Source organism: Rattus norvegicus, chromosome 14 (assembly GCF_036323735.1).
Source record: "Rattus norvegicus strain BN/NHsdMcwi chromosome 14, GRCr8, whole genome shotgun sequence".
NCBI classification, from domain to species: domain Eukaryota; kingdom Metazoa; phylum Chordata; class Mammalia; order Rodentia; family Muridae; genus Rattus; species Rattus norvegicus.
Genome location: NC_086032.1, coordinates 71,290,009 through 71,314,265, shown reverse-complemented (window position 1 = coordinate 71,314,265; position 24,257 = coordinate 71,290,009). Strand labels below are relative to the sequence as shown.

Sequence of the window (24,257 nt, the reverse complement as noted above, 5' to 3'; positions counted from 1 at the left end):
AGATGCCACTGCAGAAGTTAATTGCCAGGTTGGAGGAAAGCCTAGGATTCTACCCATGGGGACATCTTTCCTTACCAAAGTAGAGAAGAATTTCTCAGGAGCCTGAAAAGACAGCAATAACTGGGAACTGGGGGCAGAAGCTTGTGATTCTATTTTTATGTAGTAACTATTCTAGGCAAGTTGAAGTAGTACGTACTCAAGGGAATGCCAACATGGGTTTAGCTTAACTCCTGTCCTTAAGATCTGGCAGTTTGTCCCACGACTAGCTCTTAGATGCTGCTAGTTCATACCATACTTGAAAGCTGTTGGGGTCATATGAACAGAGGCTATGTCATGGCCAGCAGTGGGTGTCTGAGACAGCACAGTGTCCTCTGAGACGCCTTTCCCATCCAAGAGAAACCCTACTGGAACTGATGTCTATCATAGCATTTGTGAAGGGTTTATTCAGTTCGTTTTTATACTTATTGATATTTTTTTTGGTGTTTAGATTTTTGAGGGTTTTTAATATTTACATATTCTGGAATTTAATCCCTTGTGAGATAAGTAGCTGGCAAAGTTTTTCTCCTATTCTGTAGGTAATCTCTTCACTGTCTTAATTGTTCCTCTGTTAAACGTTTTGGCAAAGCTACGATGTCTTTTGAGGACCTGGGCTTCCGGATTGTCAATCAATGAAAGCACCCAAATCTGAGAAACAATCAGACTGGTAGTCAGCCAGAACAGTCTGTGGGTGCACTGAGTGTTTTTGCTGTTGTTTTAGTGAAAGTTGAGGTTCAAGTGGGTCCTGTATCACATGGCAGGTCCTTGGCCGATGAGCATTTATAGTTCATCAGTCCTAGGAGAGTTTGGATTCTCCGCTCTTCCCTCTGTTATTGTGGAGTGATGGCAAAACGGAAAAGTCATAAAGAGAGGTTAAGTCCTAGTGAAAAACAGAAACTCTTTGGGGGGTTATTCGAAAAGGTAGAGTTTTTAAAAGGAGTTGTCTGAGGAAACCATTACTTCTTCCAGTTAACCTAGTTTTCTGGGACATGAGCGTCCTATTGAATGAGTTTCTTCTACCAGCTATGCCTTCAGGTTCTGAGAGTGGTGTGTGTACCTGGGTAATTCTTAGTAACACCTATCTGCAAAAGGACTTAAGAGTGCGCTGAGATCGCCTTGTGCTGTGGGCTTGATACCTGTAGAGACATGTGTAAGTTTGACTTACAGGGTGAATATCTCGGAGATGGGCAATTCTCCAAGTTGTTTCAACATGAAGAGAACAAACATTAGGCAAATGTCCAATGGTTTATAATAAATTTCAAGACAGAGGCACTTGCTAGACTGGTAATCCAAATGAGGATGAGTTTTTGAAAGTTCAGACAGTGAATAATTTCCTGAGTTCCATCCTTCATCAGAGACAGCCTCACTAAGGATCCAAAGCAGCTACAGACACATTCTGCAGAGCTCCAAGACATATATTGATAAGAAGAATCATTTGCATAGTCTGTGGCACCCCATCAGTCTTTAGCTAGCCATTCCAAAAGGCTCCTCAGGTAGCTGAGGGATCTGAGGGAAAGGTAACCTCCTCCAACGCCATGACATCTGGCAAGAAATGGAAAACACAGAAGTCACTTTCTCTAGCAGGAAGAATGTGCTAGAACACTTAGTTTCCACTCTATCCTGCCTTGAAGTCCCAGCTGAGCATGGCAACTGGACAGAGAGAGTAACGCGTCAGGTCAAAAGTCATCAGAATGACCTGTAGGTGGCGAAGTATTGCTGTTTTAATGGCAGCCAGCATGAGGCATTTTTTTATTGGCCAAGTTTGTAATTTTTATTAATATAGACTAATTACACAAAACAATGTACTTTATTGTAACATTTTCCTACATCCACATAATGTTCTTTAATAACAGTCACCCTTATTGTTCTCGTATATCTCCACTCCTGCTGGTTTCCCTTCTCTGCCTTAATAATCCCTTTTCTGGTTTTGTGACTTTTTCCTTGAGCAGATTCCATTCATGGAAGGAATCATGCAATACTTCTCTTTCTGAGCCTGACCTCTTTCCTTTATTTGTTTTTTTTTTCTTTTTTTTTTCTTTCCGGAGCTGGGGACCGAACCCAGGGCCTTGTGCTTGCTAGGCAAGTGCTCTACCACTGAGCTATTTCCAAATACACTTACTTTTCTGCAAACGCCATGGTTTCATTTTTGTTTTTTTGTTTTTTTTTTTTCATAGCTGAGTAAGTCTCCATGTTGATTCACCCATGGCTGGGTATCTAGGCTGATTCCATAACTTGTCTGCCATGAATGGCATCACATTACACATGCGAATGTGGTTCTCTATCATATACTGACTGCTTTCTTTGCGTGTTTACCCACAGTGGTTGCTGGATCATATAATAGGCCTAATGTTAGGTTTGAGAGGAACCTTCAAAATAATTTCCATAATGGATACACCAATTAACTCTCTTACCAACAGTGTATCAGGGTTCCTTTTCCTTCCCAACCTTACCAGTTGGATTGGATTACTTTCTGGATTGGGCAACCAATAGGATGTTGAGAATCCCAACAGAGTTCTGAGGAGTTCTAAGTTACATTTACCTGATGGCTAAACATGCTGGACATTTGTTCCATGTATTTATTGTCAATTATACTTTCTGTCTTTAAAGGAGCCTATGCTGGTCATTTACCCCTTTATTTATTTGATTACTTGGTCTCTTGATGTTTAATTTTGGTGGTTCTTTATATATTCTGACAATGAATCCCTGTCATATAGATAAATAGGAAAGATTCCCCGCCCCCATTCTATAGGTCGTTCCCAGACTCTGTGAATCACTTCTCTCTTCTCTGTATATGGAATGTGTTCAGAAACTCTTCATTGTTGTCATATCTTGAAGTGTTTCTATCGTCATGGGACAGGTTCTTACATCAGAACCATCGGCCTGGTCATAGCCATTAGGAGGCAGGAGCAGTTGAAGGCAGGTACAGTTACAGTGAAGGGCTCTCAGAGACTCAGGGGTGCTCCTGACTTTGAAATAAAAACTTTAACTAAGATACACACTGCCATCAGAACCCCCTAAAACTTCAATGAGTATTCTACTTGTATTTCCATGATGAGCATGTCTGTAAATTCCCATGGAGGAGGTTGTTATCAAGAGGCACAGGGAAAGTGTAGACAGGAGGATCCATGGGTGTCACTGGCCTTCCTGTCACACAGCTTTGTGAATGTGAGGAAGAGATCACCCGGGCTTCTTCCAGATGTCTTTGTAATATCAACACCCCATTCAGTCCAGGTGAGAGCTAAGGGGTCCCCACAGCATTTAATCAGTATGGGGGTGCAGGCAGCAGCTGAGAACTTGGAACCTGGAACTTTTGAAATAACTACTGGGTGGATTCAGGAACCCGAGGGGCTTGCTGTGAGTTGGAAGTGAACTAAAACTCCATGGATCATTTGACCTCGGTTAGCATCTGCTTTGACGGGGAGGTAGGGGGTCTGTTATTAGACTAAGGATAGCAACTTGCTCCCTAACACAATGAGTCCCAAATGGGTTTCTAGTACTTTCCCTGGATGGAAATACCCTTGCAGGACTGGTGGTGTCTCTCAGTAGTTGCTGTGTCAGCTTAAAGTAAGCAAGGACCCCTTAACTCTGGTATTTGTTCCTTATGCCTGGCAAATAGACCATTTGGTGCTCTGCTGCCATCTGGTGGCTGCCACTGGAATGTAGACGTAGGTGGAACAGAGTTGCGTTAGTTGAAAGGCAGATTCTGACCACAGTCATGGTAGCACCTTACCCTTTAGTAGATGCTGTGCTGTTCAGGACACAGAATTATGAACAGCAACATGACTGATGCATAAGATCGGTGGCTCACACACACCCTTAGCGTATTCAGCTAGCGGTGTCTGCAAGTGTTGGAATGAGCTTGGTGATTTGACTGAAAAAGATGATGGACAAATTATATACTTGTGATGAAAGAAAGCATGTCAGGTGTGTCTGTGTGAGCAGCCTGCCGGGGTGCAGAGAAGACTCAACATTTAGAGAAAAGGAAGGGTCATTGGTTTGCCACTGCTTGGCAGCCACTCTGAAAAGTACAGAACTGAGCACTTAAAGGAATTCAAAGGCCAACCTGACTTGGCTTCTGTCTTGCCATGTGAGTTCTGGTCTTATTCTCTGACACAAAATACACTGATGACTGCTCATCCCTCCTAAGCTTCAAGCCTGTGCTGGCTTTCTGAACTCACAGGAAGGTCCAGACACTTTCCCTAATCCCGGATACTTCTCAGTTCATTCCCTGTATCTTCTGCACAGGCTCTGAGGCAAAGTTGTGCACCACTCAAGCTCCTCAGGACTTTTTGTCTTTGCCAAACTTTTGTCCACGAAATCCCCTTCTGTGTTTGTCTTCATGGAATCCACCCCTCCCCCTTGACATCTGTACTTGTAATAGCAATCACGAGTTCTTCATAAACCAAAGTTATGGGTTCCCATAACGTTCCCAGTGCTGTTAACCTTTGTCTGGTTGATGTCCTGTGCAGCATGGCACAGTTCCATAGTCAACGCCCTTCACTGTGTTAATCCATAGATGTCTTTAACTTAAAAATAAAGTGCTTTGTTCTGTGTGTGTATAAGCATTTTGCCTGCATGTATGTCTGTATACCATGTGCATGCCTGATATTCCTAGAGGTCAGAAGTGAGTGTTATGGAACTATGGTTACAGATGGTTGTAAGGTAGCATGTGGGTGCTGAGAACTAAACCCAGCAAGAGCACCAAGTGCTCTTAACTGCTGAACCATCTCTCCAGACTGATTTCTACCTACATTGAAAGTGAACAAACAAAATCCCAAAACAACCCCCCCACCCCTGATTTCAGTGATGTCCCTGAACCACATAACTCATTTGCTGCAGACGCCAAGTCTCATAACCTTCCCATTCCAGACACAATACTAGTTCTTGCTCTGTGGCAAAAGGAGACATTTCTCAGAACCTATGAGATAGAGGATTTGTCAAAGGCTAGGGAGTGGTGACAAATATACTTTTGCATAAACTGGTCATGTCACTCACTAGTTCTTAATCTTTTCTAATTCTCATTAAAAGGTGTCAATAGAGTCAATAGATACACAATCACTTCAGAAATACCTCAAAAGTAGTTCTGTTAAAGGAGCCAACCACCTGACTTCTTGTACACCTCAAGATGACATCGATGTAAGACTTACATGCAGGGGGAACATACCCTTCAAAGGGATGCTTTGTGAACTGTAACATTCTGCAGACATAAGTCTGAATGTATTTGAGACTAACACATTGAAAACCTCTCATGTATATACTCTGAGTAGCTCTTTCACTCAAAGCAGCTACATTAACCACAGTTAATGATGGTTAAAGTCCAATAGCTGTCCCAATGCCTAAACAAAGTTTAAAAGGAAATTGAACAGCTTAACATGTTTCAGTCCTATCACATCAACAAATTTTTACTGACTGCTTGAACATGCCCAGAGAGAATGGGTGATGTGACAAGTCGTTCCATCTGTAAAGTGGCAGAGTGATTGTTGTGTTATGTCAGCTAATGTGATAGATGGGCAAACCCTACATTCTGGGAGCTTAACACATTAAAAATCTTCCTTCTGTCTCACATGAACTCCAAATTGAATATCTCTGACCCCAAAAGACAGTGAACCATCACCAAACACATCTGTTGTCAATAGCAACCAACTGGACTTGACCATGGTTAGGTTGATTGCACAGGTTGGTCATAGCCCATGCTTGCCCTCCAATTCCCCTCCCCTGAGGATCAAAGATTACTTTCTCTATACCCCTCGAACTTGTCTAGCTGTCCCCTCCACCACCAAATACTGAATTATTCCTATTGATTGTGGAAGGATGGGTGAAGACATATGACAACCATTCTTTCGAGTGATACCCTGCTCATAGGCACCACCAAAAGACAGGTAACAGACTCTTTAGAGTAACTGCTGTCCTATAGAAAAGCCCAGCCATTTGTGGATGTATAGGACCCTTGGACTGAGAATCCCAGACTGATTTCTGAGAGAGTCAAGTGCGCCGTTCACTCAACTTGAACTTTTTCAGACTCATCAGGAACAGAAGATAAGAAACACCTCAGGCAGATGCTGTTTTGAACTCTAGCTACAAACTAGCAACAGAATTGGCCTAATTTATCTGAGGGCCTGGCAACGAATGCATTTAATACAGTCCAATAGGTTTCTCCTTAGTCTTTACCTTGGGGACCACAAACTCCAAGGACGCACATGAACTTCAGGTTTGTGTGATAACTGCGCTCAATGAAACCTCTGGCCCAGGTACAGGTTGTGCCTTCAGTCACCCATTGAGACATTGACCTCTTGGAACACAGCTCTTTTTAGAGCCAGCCCAAGAAACCTGCTAGAACATGACTGGACAGTCATGGAAGCAAGAAAGTCTTAGAATAGGCCTCCAATTATCTCTTCACTTAGACATCCCCATGCTGTGTTGGATCCCTCAGATACTCATGATAGGCTAGGTAAATGCCAACAGGTTTCTCATACTCCATAGAAATGGAATCTTCCAGAAGGACCATTCTCTGAGGTTGTAAGTTCTGAAAATGATGCTAGTCCAGGCTGGCGTTACTTTTTTTGTGCCCTGAGTTAAAGCTCAAGGGAAGCATGGCTACCCAGAGGAGACTTCTGTCATTTTTTTCTTCTTTTAAAAGCAGCCTCCCTGGGAGATGTGAAGCAAACTTCTGTCCTAGTTTTGATCCATCCTTCCCCAATTGCTGGTGCTCTTGGGCACCTACTTGCTTATTTCCCATTTATAGATCTTTGGAGAAACAGATTTTCAAGAACTTCCTCAATTTTTGAATTGATAGTTTCCTCGCTAAGTTTTAGAAACTGAAGGGAGTTCCATTTTCAGGCACACGCGTAGCTCAGCAATGGTTGTCAGCAGTGCCATTCGAATATACACAGTTTTAAAATCACCGGCAATTTCTCAGCCTTTACCGCATATTCAAATCTAATTCTGCCTGCAAAGGTTGCATCCCAGGCAGTGCACACTCTGACTACCTAAGGAAGCCACACTTGCCACGTTCCTTTATATTGAACTGACTCAGGGCTGGGATCTCATACGGAAAAGCCTGGCGTAAAACAACCCCTCTACCTGCAGGACACAGCCTCTTTGACCTGACAAGCTATCCCCCGCTGCTCACTTTTGGAAAGGTGAAAGCCAATAAGAATAACCCGCAGCAAATGCAAACTCACTTTACACCTCGGTGTATTTTAAGGACCAAACGCCAAAGGCTTTGTTCATTCATGCTTTATTTCAAATCTCAGAATCAGGATAGGAGCTCTTGCACCTCGGTTTAGAATCTCGCAGATAACCAGATAACACCGAACGTAATGCCCATCCTTATAAACCAGAGCATGACACTAAACTGTGAACCAGGACCAGTGGCTTCATCTGCTTCTGGCTGAGCGACAGTTCCTTCTCTCAAGGTTCCTCATTCTGAATTTGGCAGTGGTGTCAAGCTGGTCACTCCTTGATGGCTCTTGAATTCTATTTCTAAACCACAGGCAGATCTGCAGTGAGCAGACGGAAATCCACAAGGAAGGTTGTGCCTGCTGTACACACTTTTAGGCAGACACACTTTTTAGTGCATGCGGATTCCCTTCTACAGCATCACTAAGTCAACCCCACCCCAACAGTAACCTCATTTGGAAGAAAAATCTAGAGTATTCATTTGTTTAAAAAACCGGCCGTGGTAAAAGGGTGAATATACAATTTACTATACACAAAATACATCGTTTCTGTAAACTGGTTTGAGTTTAGCACACTTCACATATGGAAGTAAGTTAGGTACCCAGCCATGACATCCGAATAGCTGGCTCACAGATAAATGTATCCGGGTGACAAGCACCCCTATATGTTTTAGTGTCTAAATAGAAATTCAGTGTAAAAAAATTTTAAAAACAAAACAGAAGAGAATCATTCGTGAGTAGCAATGGAAACGTGGATTATAACCATGACTGTTCATTCCTGACAAAGCACCTCCCTAAGACCACTGTGCTGTGTTCCCAGTGCCCGCCCGAGTCTCCGCATTTGCCACCATGGTTTCTTCTTGGAAAATTCTAGAAGACTCAGAAACTATCCAAAGTCTGGGATTCTTTCCGAGTTAGCTATCTTGATGCTGAAATGGAAATCAAACATGATTTTAGAAACTTTGAATTACAAAGAGAAGCAAAAATGCAGACTCCTAAAACGATCCCGTCAGGAGCCTGAGAACTACAGAAAACATAAATTTATTCAAGAGACAGGTGGGCAGACCTTGTGTGCATCATCTCATCACTGGATTCCAGCATAATTTCTGACATAGATTTATGTTTATAGGAGTTCACCATAAAACAATGTTTTACAATGCTAGCACAGATTTAAAAACTCTCAATTTCATAACCCTCAATATACATGTGAATATTTAGAGCTGATTATATTTACTACATTTAAAAGCATCTCATTTTATACTCTGTTCATCTGGCTGTAACCACATGTGTGTGTATCTACATATATGTATGTGCACACATTATCTAATCACATATGTAGATGATTCCATGTAATTAAAAGCGTGTTATATAATCTATATACTTAGATTTTCCACTTAATATGTTAGAATTCCTTGTTTTAGAAACTAAAAACAATAGTCCTATAAATTCACTTATGTGAAAGCATCGAACTTACTTCAAGCAATTTCCACTTCAGTTGTCAGTATCGAGACGGGCTAGAAACAAAAACAAAGCAGAATAATTGTAGCACTGTGGGCTAGGCTTCAGGTGGTTTCATCATCTGTGCTGAGAACCAGGATGTGAATATAGTCACAGCTGAATACAGACTAATCCCCAGAGAGTTTACCAAGGGAAAACCATGTCAGGAGAAGCAGGCTGTTTTATCTACCCATACTGCATTTGAAAGAATGATGTGGAGGATAGCATGAGGCAAGCTAAGACACGCTGTGGTTAGAAGATGTGTTTGGGGGTCACTAGGAACATGTGTGTGCTAAGGGTCACTAGGGACATGTGTGCAGTACATCAGAGTAGCAGAGACCAGGTGGCAGGCAGGTAACTGGCCACAAAGGGCTCCCTGAAACTTAGCTATAGGATCAGGAGGCAAAAACCAATAGAAGTTCTGCAGGGATCTTGCTGGATTCCACGTGTATGTCCATATCCTGTATGTAGATTTCTGGCTATAACCAATACTAAACCCTACCATCCTCTCACACTCCATTAAGACCACAACCTTGACCACCATGAAGAATATGTGCAGGGGGAGGTAGGAGGATTCCATTGGAGGGCCCAACCAGATCACTGTTCAGCAGAAGGGCCTCCAGGCACCTTCTATAAGACAGGCACATACAGAGCAGATGCAGGCAGGGGTACTGTGGCCGCACTAGCACCTCCCTTGGATCATATGTTTTTTCCTTTGGGTAGGAGAAATACGGGGAAGGTGGGGCCTTCCCATTTTTCCCAAAGCATCCGCAAGCAGACTGCACTAAAAGTAGCCTCTACAGCTCAATGGCAAGGCATAAGTTTGAAGACATATTTCACAGAAACAGAACAGTATGTTTTCCCCAATGTGATTAGTTGACATTAGATGGGAAAACAGCAGGCAGGGTATAATGGCTAATACCCATAATCCAGTCCTTGGGAAACTGACACAGGATTGGCGTGAATGTGGGGCCAGAAAGGATACAAATCGTGGCATCTCCAGTTGAGTGGACCCAATTCTTTCTATAGTGGCAACTTGATGGGATTTAGCATCACCAGGAAAACACAACATTGGACATGTTTGCACTGGATTTTTGAGGTTAGGTTAATTGAGATGTAAAACCCACCTCAAATGTAAGTGGCTCCTTCCTACAGTGTAGGGGTCCCAAACTGAATAAAAGAGGACAAAGCAAGGCAAACACTAACATCCATGTTGTCTGTTTCCTCACTGTGGACACACTGTGACCAGAAACCTCATGTTCTTGTCACCACAACTTCCTGCTATGACTTATACCTTAGAAACTGTGAGACAAAATACATCTTTCCTTCTCTAAGTTATTTTATCAGGTATTTTGTTACATCAAGCACAGTTCCTCTGAGGAAACTACCTCTCCTTGGTGCAGACTGTGTGGGAGGCAGAATTAACCTTACGAAGGATGTCTCAGGTGTCATGGCTTAGAGGCCCATTGCTTTTTTTCCTTAGGCAAAAGCCAATGACAGGTCCTATGACAGACTAACTAGAAGCTGGAACTAATCGTGTATGTACAGCAAATATAAAAGGGGGCTATATTAAATTTGTTTATGAAGTTGAATTTACCACAAACAATATGCTTCTTACTTATGAACACTTTGCCACGCCCAACTCCCCATGATGAAATAGATTGGCCAAACTGACTCTACCTCAGTTAAGTGTCAGTGAGTACTTTGCTTGTCACAAAGCTTTTCCTAAAGGGCCAAGCGCCTCCATGAAGCACTCACACCTAGCTTTGTCCTGGTTACAGACAGCATGTCAATGCTTAGGTGGAATCACATCACCAAGTCCATGTGAAGGGAGCGGGTATCTAGGTTCACGGGTACCATGTGAAGGTCTCTCTAGGAGTCTTTCCCTGTAACCCATGGCTCTGTGGGGAACAAAGGGAGGCTGAGTGGAACTGGCTTGGCTGACAGGCTAGGGATGCGCCTTTACTTATTTACTGAATGTTTGGCTCACCTTTAGATTCTGTCAGAATCATCTGGGGAGTAAGAATATCCCCATTATCATGGACTGCAAACCGTCAAAGAGGGGATTGCACTAAACTATGATTGAACATTTGACCCTCAGGGGCTCAGTTGACCCACACAACTTGTAGGCAAGCAGGGTTTTTATTGACATCCTTTGAAGATGTGGAAACAAGATTAAGGACATTTCCACAATGAAGCAAGTAATGGAGTGAAGATTTACTCCAGTCTAGACCCCACAGTCTTCTGACAGGAGTTGGCGGTCTTGTTGAGGCTAAAGTGACTGTGTCTCTAGGGCCTCTGAGGTGTCACTGTCTCATCTTCAAAACATAAGCAAGCCTTCTAATCCCCAACTCACTTTGAGTTCCTCAGGTGACCCACCAGGTCCCCATAAGACAGTGAACATTCAGGAAAGAAAGACGGTAGGTCTTGGTGTAATTGTCACTGAGAAAGTGGCTTCTGTGACACAGGCTAGGCCCTACCATCTTTGGGACTCACAATATTGCAAAATGGAAACAAAGCAAACAAGACCTTCAACCTGTCTTTGGGGCCATCCCATGGAATGCACTGAGGGATGACTGCAGGCACTAACACAGTCCTGGCTTCACCTCTCACACAATGAGGATTCCTGAGTCCTTTCCAAAGTCACATCTTCAAAGCAAGGCATATGCAAGGATTGTGCAAGCAGAATCATCAGTCAACCACCCTGAAACAGGCATTTAACTCTGCTGGAGCTTTTTTGCCTGTTTTAAACCTCAGCATTCATCCTGTTTTTTTCAATCGCAATCACCTCCTCCCCCTCTCCAGTAAATCAAACCAAAGCTTCAGCAAGGCTTCCTGCAATCCATTTATACAGACATGAACTGCTGTTATTCAGAACCAACAGCCCAGAGAACCAAGTGTTTTGTCCGAGGAGCGGTGTGCCTGTGGGACTGAGTGGGGTCTCAGTTATTTCATCTTTGACGCTTAAAGAGGACATCTGTCTCTCTACCCGCAAGAGCTCAGGCCAGGACCTGGTAGGATGGCTCCAAGGAAGAGAATTGGTGACTGCCTAGCAGGCATGTCCAAACTTCCGCCCCTGAGGGTCCCAGGTGAGCTGAGAATGCAGCCCAACACAAAATTGCAAACTTACTGAAAGCATACTGAGACTTACTGTTTTATTTTGGTTTACAACTTTTGTTTGTAACTTCCCTGATTGCTGAGTGTGAACTTTGTAGATAAGGGTCTTGTCGGTATTAACAGTTGGACACACCGACTGACTGACATCATTTCTAAGTGACAAAGTGTCCACAGCTCCGTCGATTTACTAAAAGATTCCCGGTTCTCAAAGACAGTCCTACCACTGGCAAGTGAAGCTCTCTCTTCTTACTGGAAACATTTTGGGGCTACAGCACACTCTGCTGGGCCTACTGAAGCTTTTACTCTTATTGCTTCTTGCACTACACCACCACACCCTCTTCTAAAATGGGTTTGTCACCAGTTGCAGGGCAAGTAACAGATAGTTCTTCCACTAGAGCAACTACTTAACCACCTGAGGGCTTGAGCAGATCCCACACCTGAGGGAAGTGAAGTACAAAGGTATCTGGCCCATGAGGGTGACTTCTAACAGGCCACGTTTTCTTCAGAGCTCCCCACTGCTGAGATGAGGCCTATGGCAGGTCCTCCTGAATGTCTGTCTCCTACTTTCTTTCACAGTAGATCCTCATAAATGTCTTGTACCCCAATTTCCAGCTGGCCACACCCTTGCACTCAAGCAGGCCTCTCTTCAACACTTTCCACATAGCCTCAATGAAGTGACCTGCTTGAGAGTGGGCATTAAGACATCCCACCCAGGAGGACAGCACCAGGAGTCAACTCTAGACACTCAGCAAGTCCTCAGAGAACTGATGCCGGGTGTCGTTGGTAGGAAAGAGTTCACCTCTGACCTGATAAATGGAGACACTCTCCAAGCTCACCATGCCAGGAAGAGGGAGGGCAGTATCAAGGGCAGGGCTGGACAAAACCTTGTAAACTGATACTTGCCTTGAAGCAACCTTACAACATAGCACTCTGGCAGCCAAGTTCAGCAAATTATCAGAAAAAGGTCTTTATCCCCCACTTCAGAACCGTACTGCCCCTCCCCAGCATCATCAGATGCTCTGACCTATTCATCTACACAGTTCCAAATTCATCAAAAGAGATTCTGATCTCCAGGATGGTGGTACCAGAAAGCAGGGGTCGGCGGGTGGAGGTGGGGATAGGGGATGGGGGGTGGTCATCGGCTGGTGGTATATGCTTTGGAGAAGTGATTAGGGCATGAAACTCCAAAGAACTCACAGACCACCACCACAATATGAAGACACAATGAGAAAGGAGATGTCCTGTATGACAAATCTTCCCTTACCAGACACTGTGTCTTAGGGCACTTTGATCTCCCATTCCCTAGCCTATAGAACCATAAGGAAGAAATTTCTATTCTTTATAAGCTACAAGACTTGTTGTGATTAGTTAGAACAGCTCAGACATTAAAATGATACCTCTCCCTGTATATGACAATCGAAACAAGGGGATCTTAAGCTTTTAGAATATACCAAGTTGTAAGTTGGGGGTGGTGGATGGAGGAACCTTTATCTTTCTGAAAGGAAAAATTTTACTAACGTTCTTGTTCTCTTCCTCTTGAAACCTGCCTCTAGGCAACATGGTTTAAGATAAGGATGTCCCTGAGTAGGAGGGGAACTCTTATGGAGAAGTATCAGGTGAAGAGCCCAAACTGGGGACCTCCCTGAATGTGGTCTCTCTTCTTTTAAAGGAATATGCCCCATGTGGAGCATGGGACGTCTATGACAAGAATGATTTCCTATGCTCCAATGTTCGATTCAGTGCTCTGCAGCAGCCCCTGGGGAGCTGAGCATTCATTAGCTTGGAGTCAAGTGGGTAGACATGGGGAGGAAACACTTCTCAGCAGAAAGGCGGCCCCTGGTGGACACATTTGTCTAAACTTTTAGTGGAGTGCAATAGAATTCACTTGGCTATCTGGCAAATCCAGACCCACAGGAAGTCCCTTAACTCCACAGACCATAAAAACACAAGGATTTTGGAGGAAAAGCTAGAGGTTGATTATAGTTAATTTTCTGGAGAGAAGGAAGAAGGAAGGGAAGGAGGGAGGGAGGTGCAGAAGGTCTTCGAATCACTACTTTGTGGTTTAGGGCAGAAGGCTCAGTAAAGGTGCACATGCATGGACCACATTAGGATCTAGAGTCGCTCATAGCATTTAAAGATGACATTCAATCTAGATGCTACTCAGCTCCATTGCTGAGAAATCCACTGAAAACTTCTCCATTGGGCATCGTGGAATGCTATGCGGAGCGCGGCTAGAGCTAGCCAGTGACAGTGCAGTGTCATGCAGAGAGAAGTGAAGGGCTCCGAGAGCATGCAGAAGACTTGGTGTCAGGTCTAGCAGAGACAAAAGGCTCAGCACAGGCTAGGCATGCACTTCAGGCTTCGTTTTACCTTGTCATAACAGGATTGTGAACACCATATAAATGATCTTTATGATAACCATTACTACCGTTTTCCAAACTGCAACAAAAATAAATACACCAGAAACACCAAGTTACCCCTGGGATGAAATATGTACGTTACGGATCACAACAACAACGTAAAGGTTACGAAACATGCCTCACAAATTCTTAGGTCCACACAGAAGGTTTGAAGGTGTGTTATATTTACATCTTCCCTCCTTCAAAACCACAGTGGTTTTATAGATCAATACATTTAATATTAAAAGCATTCATTCACTCAATGAGTGGTTTGGAAGCACCTTCTATGCGGCAACCTTCTTTCTAAGAGGTGTCATGATTTATCTTTACCCAGACATATGTATTTATTGTTCTTTTGTCATATCATCAATTTAACTGATGGTCTGCCATGTAACAGAAACCTCCCCCATCCCATCTGTGAAGATAGATTTTTTAAAAAGGCTTACTTTTTCATGGGTACAGTCTCAACACTATAAAATACAAAAGGGGGGAGACAGGGTTATTTTGCTTGTGGTGTCACTATTAAGGCTCATGATCTACCCCCTCCCGGTGTTTTCACTGCAGTTGAGTGCTGACAGTACAAATTTCAGAGACAAGGAGGATAGAGAAGGCAGAAGGAAACATGCATGTTCACCAGACAGAGCAAAGGCAGGCGGCAGAACTGGAGGAAAGGAGCAACAACAGTTATCAAAGAGTGAAATGCCACATCCCCGAGACAGATGAGCTGAAAAAAGAAGGACACAGTTAAAGAAGAAAAAGATCAGTCGTAAGATTGGCTAAAAGCAAACAAAACCAAGAATAGCAACAACAGTAACAGAAACGATGGGGAGGGAACAGCCCAGTCCTTAAGCAGAAGCCAAGTTTTTCTCATGAGGACTCGGCTCTGGTGTCTGTCTGAGGACAGTGCTGCGTAGAAACCTCATACTCACTCATCATATACATCCTCTGAATCCATCCTGCGATAGTACTTGGCCAACTTGATAGCGATGATTACAGCCGGAAGTAAGAGCATGGTGGCTTTCCCTATGCCGAACCAGAACAGATTCTGAGGATAGCAATAACAGCAACAACGAAAAGTCAGTAGAATTAAATGCTTTAAGTTTGATAATAGGAAGGAACATTTGCTAGGGGGAGAATTCTTTGGGCAATTTTTGAAGTTCGTATTTTGCTCTCAAAATCAACGGTGAACCTAACAGGAACCAGCCCCCAGGTAGAGAGCAGCGTATTAATGTAACCCAGTTAGTCTTTCAGGAAGATGTGCAGATCCTAGGCCCATGTTTATTTTGTAAAAGAGGTAGAAAAACATTTAGTGGTGAAACTAAGATTTGCTCTGAGACAGTCAAAAAAAAAAAAAAAAAGCACATAATCACACACTACATGGGGTATTGTGGAGATTTGGTCTTTTGCCATGTATCACAATGCTAAAATACTGGCTCCTGCAATGTGGTTGCCCTCAGGGATGAGGAGATCCTCATATATGTCAAGTGATGCTGTGTAACCTTGCTCCTTAGTTTAAAGCTATTGGTTGAATAAAGACACCTAGAGCCCATAGCTGGGCAGAAGAGAGGAAGGTGGGGCTTAGGTTCCTGAGCTTGGGATCAGAGGCAGAGACCATAGGAGAGAGGGAGAAGGTTGAGAGAGAAGACGTCATGGAGTAAGGGACTGTGAGAAATGGCCATGATGGCTGGCCAGTTGGAGTAAGAGTGGCCCTGGTAAAACATGGGGATGTCATATCTCAGGGTTATTGATAGGGAAGTAGATACTAATAGTTAAGAGGGGTAGGTATCTGGCCAGCTCTGGTGCTGATCAAGGCTTATTATAAATATAAAAGTTTTATGTTTTTTATCTGGGGACAAAATGATCTAAGGTGGGGTAGAACCCCCCAACTGAGATTAAATATTTACTACAACAGGTCAGGCTGTCTAACCAAAATAGATAAAGATAGTACAACATGGGGGGACCCTGGTATGTGCTGAGGGTAGAAATCCCCAACTGAGATTAAATATTTAGTGCAATAGGATAGGCTGTCTAACCAAAATAGTTACAGATAGTATAGTTTGGGAAGACCCTGGTGTGCGCTGAATGCTACTTTGGCCTCTTGGCTGAACTTTTATAGGATGAGGATGCTGGTAGGGCTTCTGAAGCCCAGGCCTCCCTGGGAGTTTATAGGCAGTTAACGGTTGTTGGGGGGAAGAAAAAAATAATTATTTTGTGGTATACCACTAGAAAGGACACTCACACTCCTCTAAAGATCTTTCACCCACGTTCCTGTAAACAACTCTAATGAAGACCATTAGGTTAAGAAAATCTGGTTTGAAAAAGGAGGGTGATCAGAGTGAAGGGCGTGGGACAAGGGAGGACAGTGGTGGCATCTAATCTTCAGAAGAATAGCCTTATCATGAAGCTATCAACCTCTTAGAACAAGGTTGAAAGCATAGAAAACCACCAATAACACAATATGGGGTGTGGATTGCGGGGAGAACATGTTTATTTAATATGTCTTCTCTTTTGGAAAGATGAACTTCTTACCAGAGGGTCAGCAACATAGCTACACAGAATGCCATTAACAGCAGAGTCCATTGCTGTAATCATGGGTTTGCAGGATGTCATCTTCTCTGTGATCTGTGGAATGGGGAACATTCACTGAGCCAGGCTCACAAAAATCATGCCCTAAGTCAGGACCCCTGGCTGGATTCACGAGTGCCAGAAGCCAGGAGGGCTGACAGCTGCTGAGCACTGAGGAGATCTATAGCCGACACAGTGACATACACTTATAGCAAGTTCCTTATTCCCCATGAGCCACAGTTTTCCTCATTTGCTGTCTGGAATACTAAGAGCCATCCCATAGAACTGCTGGGAGAGCCAAGGAGCGCACACACCCAGCCAAGGGCTGCAATGACAAATGAAAGATGCCACGCAGCAAAGGTGAGCAAAGGGACGAGGGGATTGGAGGGTGGGATGCTCACCCTTGTGGGGAGACTGTCCCACCCCAAAGGTCCTGGTTCCCCTTATTTACAAATCTCTCAATGCAGACAAGTATAACAAGTCTTTGCGCTACAGAACTCCGCTGGGTTTGAACTGTGCACCGGTTCCTTTCCTAACTATGCATTTAGCCACTTTGGACCCCCACAGCATCAAGCTGAGCTGCACATACACCCCCGAGATCACAATATGTCAATTCACCATAACAACCTTTACATATAGCTCCCTATGTACATTCAAAAATGTCCTAGAGCACACCAGGGGACTTGAAGGAGTGATGGAGAATGGGAATCCAGACTCAGCTGATTTGGGGGAATATGCACAGTACAGTAAACTGTGTTCTCTGAGTGACCATCTAAGGAAAACCCTTAAGTACCTTCTTATGCCTATGCATAATTGGACAGGTATATAATTAAAGTCAGACACACCATGGGGAAGGACATGTGAAGTGAATGAAGACTTCCATAACCTGCATCTTTAATGAAAAGTGAAATCATCCCTGTCCCATCCCTAGCAACTAGCTCTTCCTTCTGAAGACCCCATATGAGGAAGCCTCAACCAGTAACCAGCTGACCTTGCAGCTACCTCAGACAGCCTGCTGCTTCCTATACCTTTGAATAAAATCCTTGCTGCTTTGATATTCATTTCTTTAGGTTTTCTGTACGAGATGCGGGGAACCTGGAACACCAGGTCCAGACAGGCACTTTTATACATCTCCAGTTGAAATGACCAGGATTTTGGTATCCTTCAGAATTTATACTAGAAATGACTCTCCTGAGATATGCACCTGTTATGCTCATAAAAGACAATGCTACTTACGGCGTACAAGACCCATTGCAGATAATGTTCAAAGTAGCCTATTATTGTTCTCCCAAACTTCTTTGTTTCCTAGAAAGAAACCGAAGATTAGAACCATTAATAAAAGGACTAGAGCAGTGGTTCTCAACTTGTGATCAGATATCCTGCATGTCAGATATTTATATTACGATTCATAACAATAGCAAAATTACAGTTATGAAGTAGCAATAAAATAATTTTATGGGGGTTGGGGACTTAGCTCAGTGGTAGAGCGCTTGCCTAGTAAGCGCAAGGCCCTGGGTTCGGTCCCCAGCTCCGAAAAAAAAAGAACCAAAAAAAAAAAAAAAAAAAGATTTTAGGGCTGGAGAGATGGCTCAGCGGTTAAGAGCACCCGACTGCTCTTCCAGAGGTCCTGAGTTCAATTCCCAGCAACCACATGGTGGCTCACAACCATCTGTAAAGAGATCCGATTCCCTCTTCCGGTGTATCTGAAGACAGCTACAGTGTACTTATATATAATAAATGAATAAATAAAAAAAAATCTTTAAAAAAAATCTTAAAAAAAAATAATTTTATGGTTAAAGGTCACAATAACATGAGGAACTATGTCAAAGGTGTTTAGTTTCAGACCCGGGCACAAGGGACTGAGGTGCATCTCCACCCACATCCCTGAACTCCACCTGCAACCCTGAACTCTCCACCCACAAGCTTGAACTCCACCCACAAGCCTGAACTCCACCCACATTCCTGAACTCTCCACCCACAAGCCTGAGCTCCACCCACAAGCCTGAACTCCGCCCACATCCCTGAACTCCACCCACAAGCCTGAACTCCGCCCACATTCCTGAACTCCACCCACAAGCCTGAACTTTCCAGCCCAGGGACCGGGCTGCCCTTCCTCCAGAGGCTCTTCCCTGTATAATCCAGACATTTTGGTCTCATCTCTTCTCCTCCTTTTCTGTCTCTGCATGCACTCCCTTTCTCTTTCTGCTCTTCCTCCCCCACCCGTTTCCATGACGACTGCAATGGCCTTGGTCCTTGGGGGCGATGAACTCACCTGAGAACAGTTTCCCAATAAACCTGCATTTAATATACTCTAATCTGGCTTGAACTGGCTGGTTTCACCAGCGGGAAAAAGAACTTATGAAAGGGATTGCAGTATTGAGAACCATTGGACTAGACATACCTAACGGGTATAGCCATTTCATACTCACAGGGTGCTTTATCTACACATTTGTTTAAGAAAAGAGAAAGAACTCACTCCAATAACGATGGAGGAGAGGTTACTGGTGAGGAAATGCTGAGCAGAATCCAAAGAGGCAAGGACCTTCTTCACTTCCTCCTGGAAAACAAGAGATTTAAACAGACAGTTTGCAAATCAATTAGAGTTCCCCTAGACAGGCCAATTCCAGGATCCCCACTCCTCTTGATCAAAATCTGAAGGCCCTGGATTCCTCTCTATAAAATGGAGTGGCACTGTCAATATATATGCAATCTGCTTGTGCACATGTCTAGTACTAGGTACCTGCTCCTTCAGTAGCTGACATACTATGACATAGCTGTGTGTGTTAACAATAACAAAACAGGGGGTCTATACATGTTTGTGGTAGACAAAACCTACCCCTCTCCTGTATGTTTCCTTCCTTCCCTCATTCCTTCCTTTTCTTTCTTTCTTCCTTCCTTTCTTTCTTTCTTTCTTTCTTTCTTTCTTTCTTTCATCTGTCTGCCTGCCTGCCTTCCTTCGGTCTGTCCTTCCTTCCTTCCTTCCTTCCTTCCTTCCTTCCTTCCTTCCTTCCTTCCTCTCTTCTGTTTCCATACATGGATTGATCCCATGCCTGTGCTCACTAGACAAGCATTCTATCACTGTGCTAAATCCCAAGCCCCTCTATTCAATATATAACTGTTTGAACCCACCCACAGACACAGAACTCTTGTTGATGGATAGCTGTCTAGTGGCTAAGGACTATAACATCACACTCTGGCTCAGCCCTCTGAGGACAGGAGCAAGAGATGAACTCAGAGTGAGGACACACTCTGGGGCTACATGCCCAATGGGTCTTTGATGGGAATCCCCTGGTCATTTGTAAATTCACACTGCCAGAAGAACGGCATTGATGACTTCCTTTGGAGGAGACAGCTGACCTCCTTCAAGGTTGCCCAGCTAGCTGGTTTTTTCTTTCTTTTTGAAAATTTTGAAAGCTGACATCTGTTGAAACATCACACCAAGAGGCAGCCACTTCAAACCCATGTGACAACTTGTTACAAACAGGAAAAAGAGGCTCCTTTTGCACAGAGGTCCAGGGAAACAGAGCTGGGCAAGTGAATCAGAACTGAGTTCTGTCTACTGCTCATGCACAAAACTGGGTTCCAATAGGGGTGCAACATGCAACTGCAGGCCTCATCCTGAATGTGCAGAGAGACTGTGAGCTCACAGTATATTACCAGAACCCCTTGGCATGGGACAGACATGTATGAAATGCACTGGGACCAGGAACACAGGCATGGCCCCGGAGACAAGCAAATGCACTGGTCCTCAGGGGGACTGTGTCTCAATATTGGGCTCACTAAAGAAAGCAGAAAGAGCATTTTTTAAACTGTGGGGTTCACACCACAGAGTTTCTATGAGCAGTCTTTCCAGTTCAACAAAGATACTTATTTCTGATTCATCCACCGCAGTTCTGCAATATAAGATGAACTCAACACAGCCTATGGGCTCAGTTTCTGTTTCAGGGTGCCTCTTGTGGTGGAGTGATGAACCTAGATACTGGTGCTCTTCCTGGCACAGCTTCCCAGCTGTAGGATGGTCAGTCCTCTAATCTAGGAGTTTGGAATCTGCGACTCAGTTAACCTTTGCAGCAGGGAAGGGAAAGATCTACTGAATATGTAAGGATTCTTCTGATCATTCTTCCCTAAACAATACAGGACACCAGCTATTTCCATCATATTTCTACTGCACTGGGTGTTGTACACAATCTAGAGATGGTTTTAGTACAGTGGAAGGTGTACTTTTCCAGGCTGAGTCTTTTAGGGGATAAGCAAGTTGAAAAGCCTGTGGCATACCCAGCAATGACGGTGAACCTGTGTGGTTAACAGTGCCGTGGCTACCATTGACATGGTACAATCTTTATAAGGGTAACCACACTTAGTCTTGCCTCTTATACAGCAAGACCAGGACTCCTGAGACTTGCATTTAAAGAAACACTTGGGAGAAGGGAAGCCATGGGAAAGCCAGGTTGGTATTCAATACTCTGGACACCTTTATCTAACTTAAAGTACTTGAGAAAATCACTACCTCTGTAATTCTAGGTGTGGTACTTGATAACAAACCTCATGAAAGAAAATCAAACCCTTACCGGCAACTTGCTGCTTGTTTGCTTAAGGGCCCAGACACTTTGTTTTAATGAATTCTGGTGGAGAAAGGAAAAAGACTTCAAAGTTCTCATTGAAAACATCAATACCATAGGCCTTGAGTCAGCCCCTCTCCCAATATAGACTTCAGATCTGACTGTAAAGTTGTAATGGCTGCATTCTAGAAAGTAGGACAGACATGAGCAACAACATGGACCTTAGGCACCATTTGTGAGTAAGAAAAACTATAGAATAAAGACAGAATCATATTCAAACAGTTTGATATCACACACAGCATACAGGAACTCCTGCAAAAAAGGTTTAATTGGTGGAAAAGCTTTTTTAAAACAGAGTCTGCCCATCAAGCATGGTTTACCTAAATGATTTAGGTTAACTGGGCAAACTTTATCTATTAAGAGCCACATTGCAAATACTTCAGGTTTTACAGGCCATATTCTATGCTTATAGCAACAGCAGCCAGAGGTAGTTTCTAATTAGCTGTAATGACTGTGTCCCAGTAAAACTTTATTTAAAAGAGAAAAACTGGCAGCAGGCTGGGTTGGGTCAGGCTGTGGTTTATAGGGGGCAGTTTGCTAGCCCCTGCCTGGTTTAGATGATGGATCTATGGCCAGGTTGTCCTAGCTCTGAAAAGACCAGGGTGTTCTGTCTACTTGAAGAAAAGCATTGGAGAAAAATGCAAACAACAGTAAGTATGCTCACATAAGCTCACTGTGTTCTAGGTGTGCGCAAAGACAGAGAACTGCAGAGAGCCAATGCACAGTGTATATGAATCCAGTAGGAGAACCCTGTGGAACTCTAGCAAACCAGGAAGTAAGGAGGGGAAGAGACAGAAACAAGTGGAGTGGAAACTAGATCTATATGTGCCTATATCAGAGAGGATGGACTTGCGTACATCACAAGCCTGAGCAACTATCCTAGGGACCCAGTTTCCACACAGTTCTCCCTTTGACCACCACAAACAGGTCTGGGAGCAAACATAGCATTGATACCTCTGGTTTCTGAGTTCAGAGGTTAGATATTTTCATGAACCAAGTGATAGTGATGTAGAAGCTACCCCAATATTCCAGCATTCTTCTCACTTTTATTATTCAAAACCTTACTGTTTGATCAGGACACTGGGATGTCATTATGTTTAAGAGGGACAAAAGAGGGATTTGAAACCAGGTCTGTGGAATCTCAAACTGCAAACTACCTTTGTTTTCTATAGAACTATAGAAGCGAGGGGACAGAAGGTTGGACGGTTTGGGGGTAGAACAGAGGAGAAAGAGAGACAAGCTGTGGATGAAGCCAACAGAGCTAAAGGAGACAGAGGTACTTACCCTCACCCTCACAAATTTCTAAGCAGAGGTTGGAGAAAAAGAATTGGAGAATATGTCAGCATGGGACCTGAGCACAATCACACCACCCAGGAGGCCTACTAGCTGGAGTGCAGGCTAAAGTGAGGTGCTGGAGACAGGTGTGGGGTGAGTCTCACTGCTCACACCCTTGTGGAAGGAATAGAGGGAAGAGCAGAGGAGGAAAGCACGATTTAAGGTTGTGGTTTTTAAAGCCCCGCTCCATATTCGAGGCTGAGGCTGAGTGGAGAGGCCCTCGGACACATCAGAGTGTGTGTCTTGAGGCTATCAGCAACTAAACTAGCTAACGAGGTGCTGGACTTCACTCAGGCTGCCACAAAATGCCATGGTTGTTAACTGTTACCAGTGACTGCTGCACAGGAGGGACGTGCTGCTGGTGGATGGCTCGAATGTTCTGTGCATCCATTAAGAAGGCCTGTTTCAGATTTCCGTCAGGCTACAAAGAGAAGAAAACATGTAAAGATCAGCCCCATCCTTCTGGACCACAACACAGGCTCTTTAACCATAAAGGATACCAGAAGACATCATATAACTACAGGATCCCCTCTTAGACAATCAGGACAAGGGTAGGCATCAGGGCGATACCAGAAGACACCACATAACTACAGGATCCCCTCTTAGACATTCAGGACAATGGTAGGCATCAGGGTTAGCCCAGAGACGCAGCGCCTAGACAAGACGGCTTCAGACTACGAAGCCACAGATTTGGTAGCGATTCGCACTCCTAAGCAATTCCTAAACACAAGATGCTGTCGTTGCCTTTCCTCTGCCCCCAAATGACAGAGCCACTAAAGTTCCCTGTTTTACTGTTCAGAAAAAAACAAGGCTCATTTGTGAATTAAACAAATGAATTCACACTTAAACGACAGTTAGTATATGGACTATAAGAATCTTGTAAGGCAGGTATAATTTCTGCCTCCATTTTACAGACTGGGAAACTAAGGCACAGGTGGGTAAAATACTTTGCTCAAGCTACTAGTATTAGGAAGACACGAAGTCAGGGTTTAGACCTGGGTCTTCCTCTAGAGCCCAGCTTCCTTGTCACCTCAGCCTACCATTTGTTAGAGGGGACCAGGCCAGCCTTGTAAAAGAGCTGATCTGTGGGCTATGATGGTGCCTCTGCCCAATCTTCTATGTTCACTGTTGGTGATGCAAGGCACAACTCCGTTACCACTCCTTACAATGCAAGAAAAATGTATGTGTGTATACCTACATGTGTGCATGTCTGTATAAATGTACACAGGTATCTTCATATCTGTGTACATGTATGTGTGTATGTCTGCATGTGTGTGTATGTCTGTATGCTGTGTGTATATATCTGTATATATGTGTATGTCTGTATGTGTCCCGACGTGTGAATGACTGTGTATATTCTATGTATCTATATATATGTATGTGTATATCTGCATGCTATATGTGTACATATCTGTATATATGTATATGTCTGTGTGTGTCCCTATGTGTTCTTGTCTGTATGAGTGTGTGTATATTCTGTGTGGATGTATGTATGCATATACATATATGTA

The 24,257-nt window shown here is 43.7% G+C and overlaps 1 protein-coding gene across 27 annotated transcripts in view; it reads right to left on the bottom strand.

Annotated features, from left to right (window-relative positions):
- Positions 1-7,257: 7,257 nt before the first annotated feature.
- Positions 7,258-24,257, bottom strand: part of Prom1 (prominin 1) — a 104,706-nt gene continuing 87,706 nt past the window's right edge. For 10 of the 27 annotated variants that reach the window (XM_039092362.2, XM_063273536.1, XM_063273541.1 and 7 more), the window contains 10 exons: positions 23,075-23,167; positions 21,361-21,414; positions 19,269-19,349; positions 18,029-18,097; positions 16,757-16,849; positions 15,157-15,272; positions 14,674-14,697; positions 14,199-14,267; positions 8,689-8,728; positions 7,258-8,143 (listed from right to left, as the gene is read on the bottom strand). In XM_039092362.2, coding sequence (XP_038948290.1) covers positions 8,713-8,728; positions 14,199-14,267; positions 14,674-14,697; positions 15,157-15,272; positions 16,757-16,849; positions 18,029-18,097; positions 19,269-19,349; positions 21,361-21,414; positions 23,075-23,167 — 615 coding nt within the window. In that variant the 3' untranslated portion in view covers positions 7,258-8,143; positions 8,689-8,712. The remainder of the gene's footprint in view (positions 8,144-8,688; positions 8,729-14,198; positions 14,268-14,673; positions 14,698-15,156; positions 15,273-16,756; positions 16,850-18,028; positions 18,098-19,268; positions 19,350-21,360; positions 21,415-23,074; positions 23,168-24,257) is intronic. The other 17 variants (XM_063273554.1, XM_063273549.1, XM_063273550.1 and 14 more) reach the window with 3 other exon arrangements.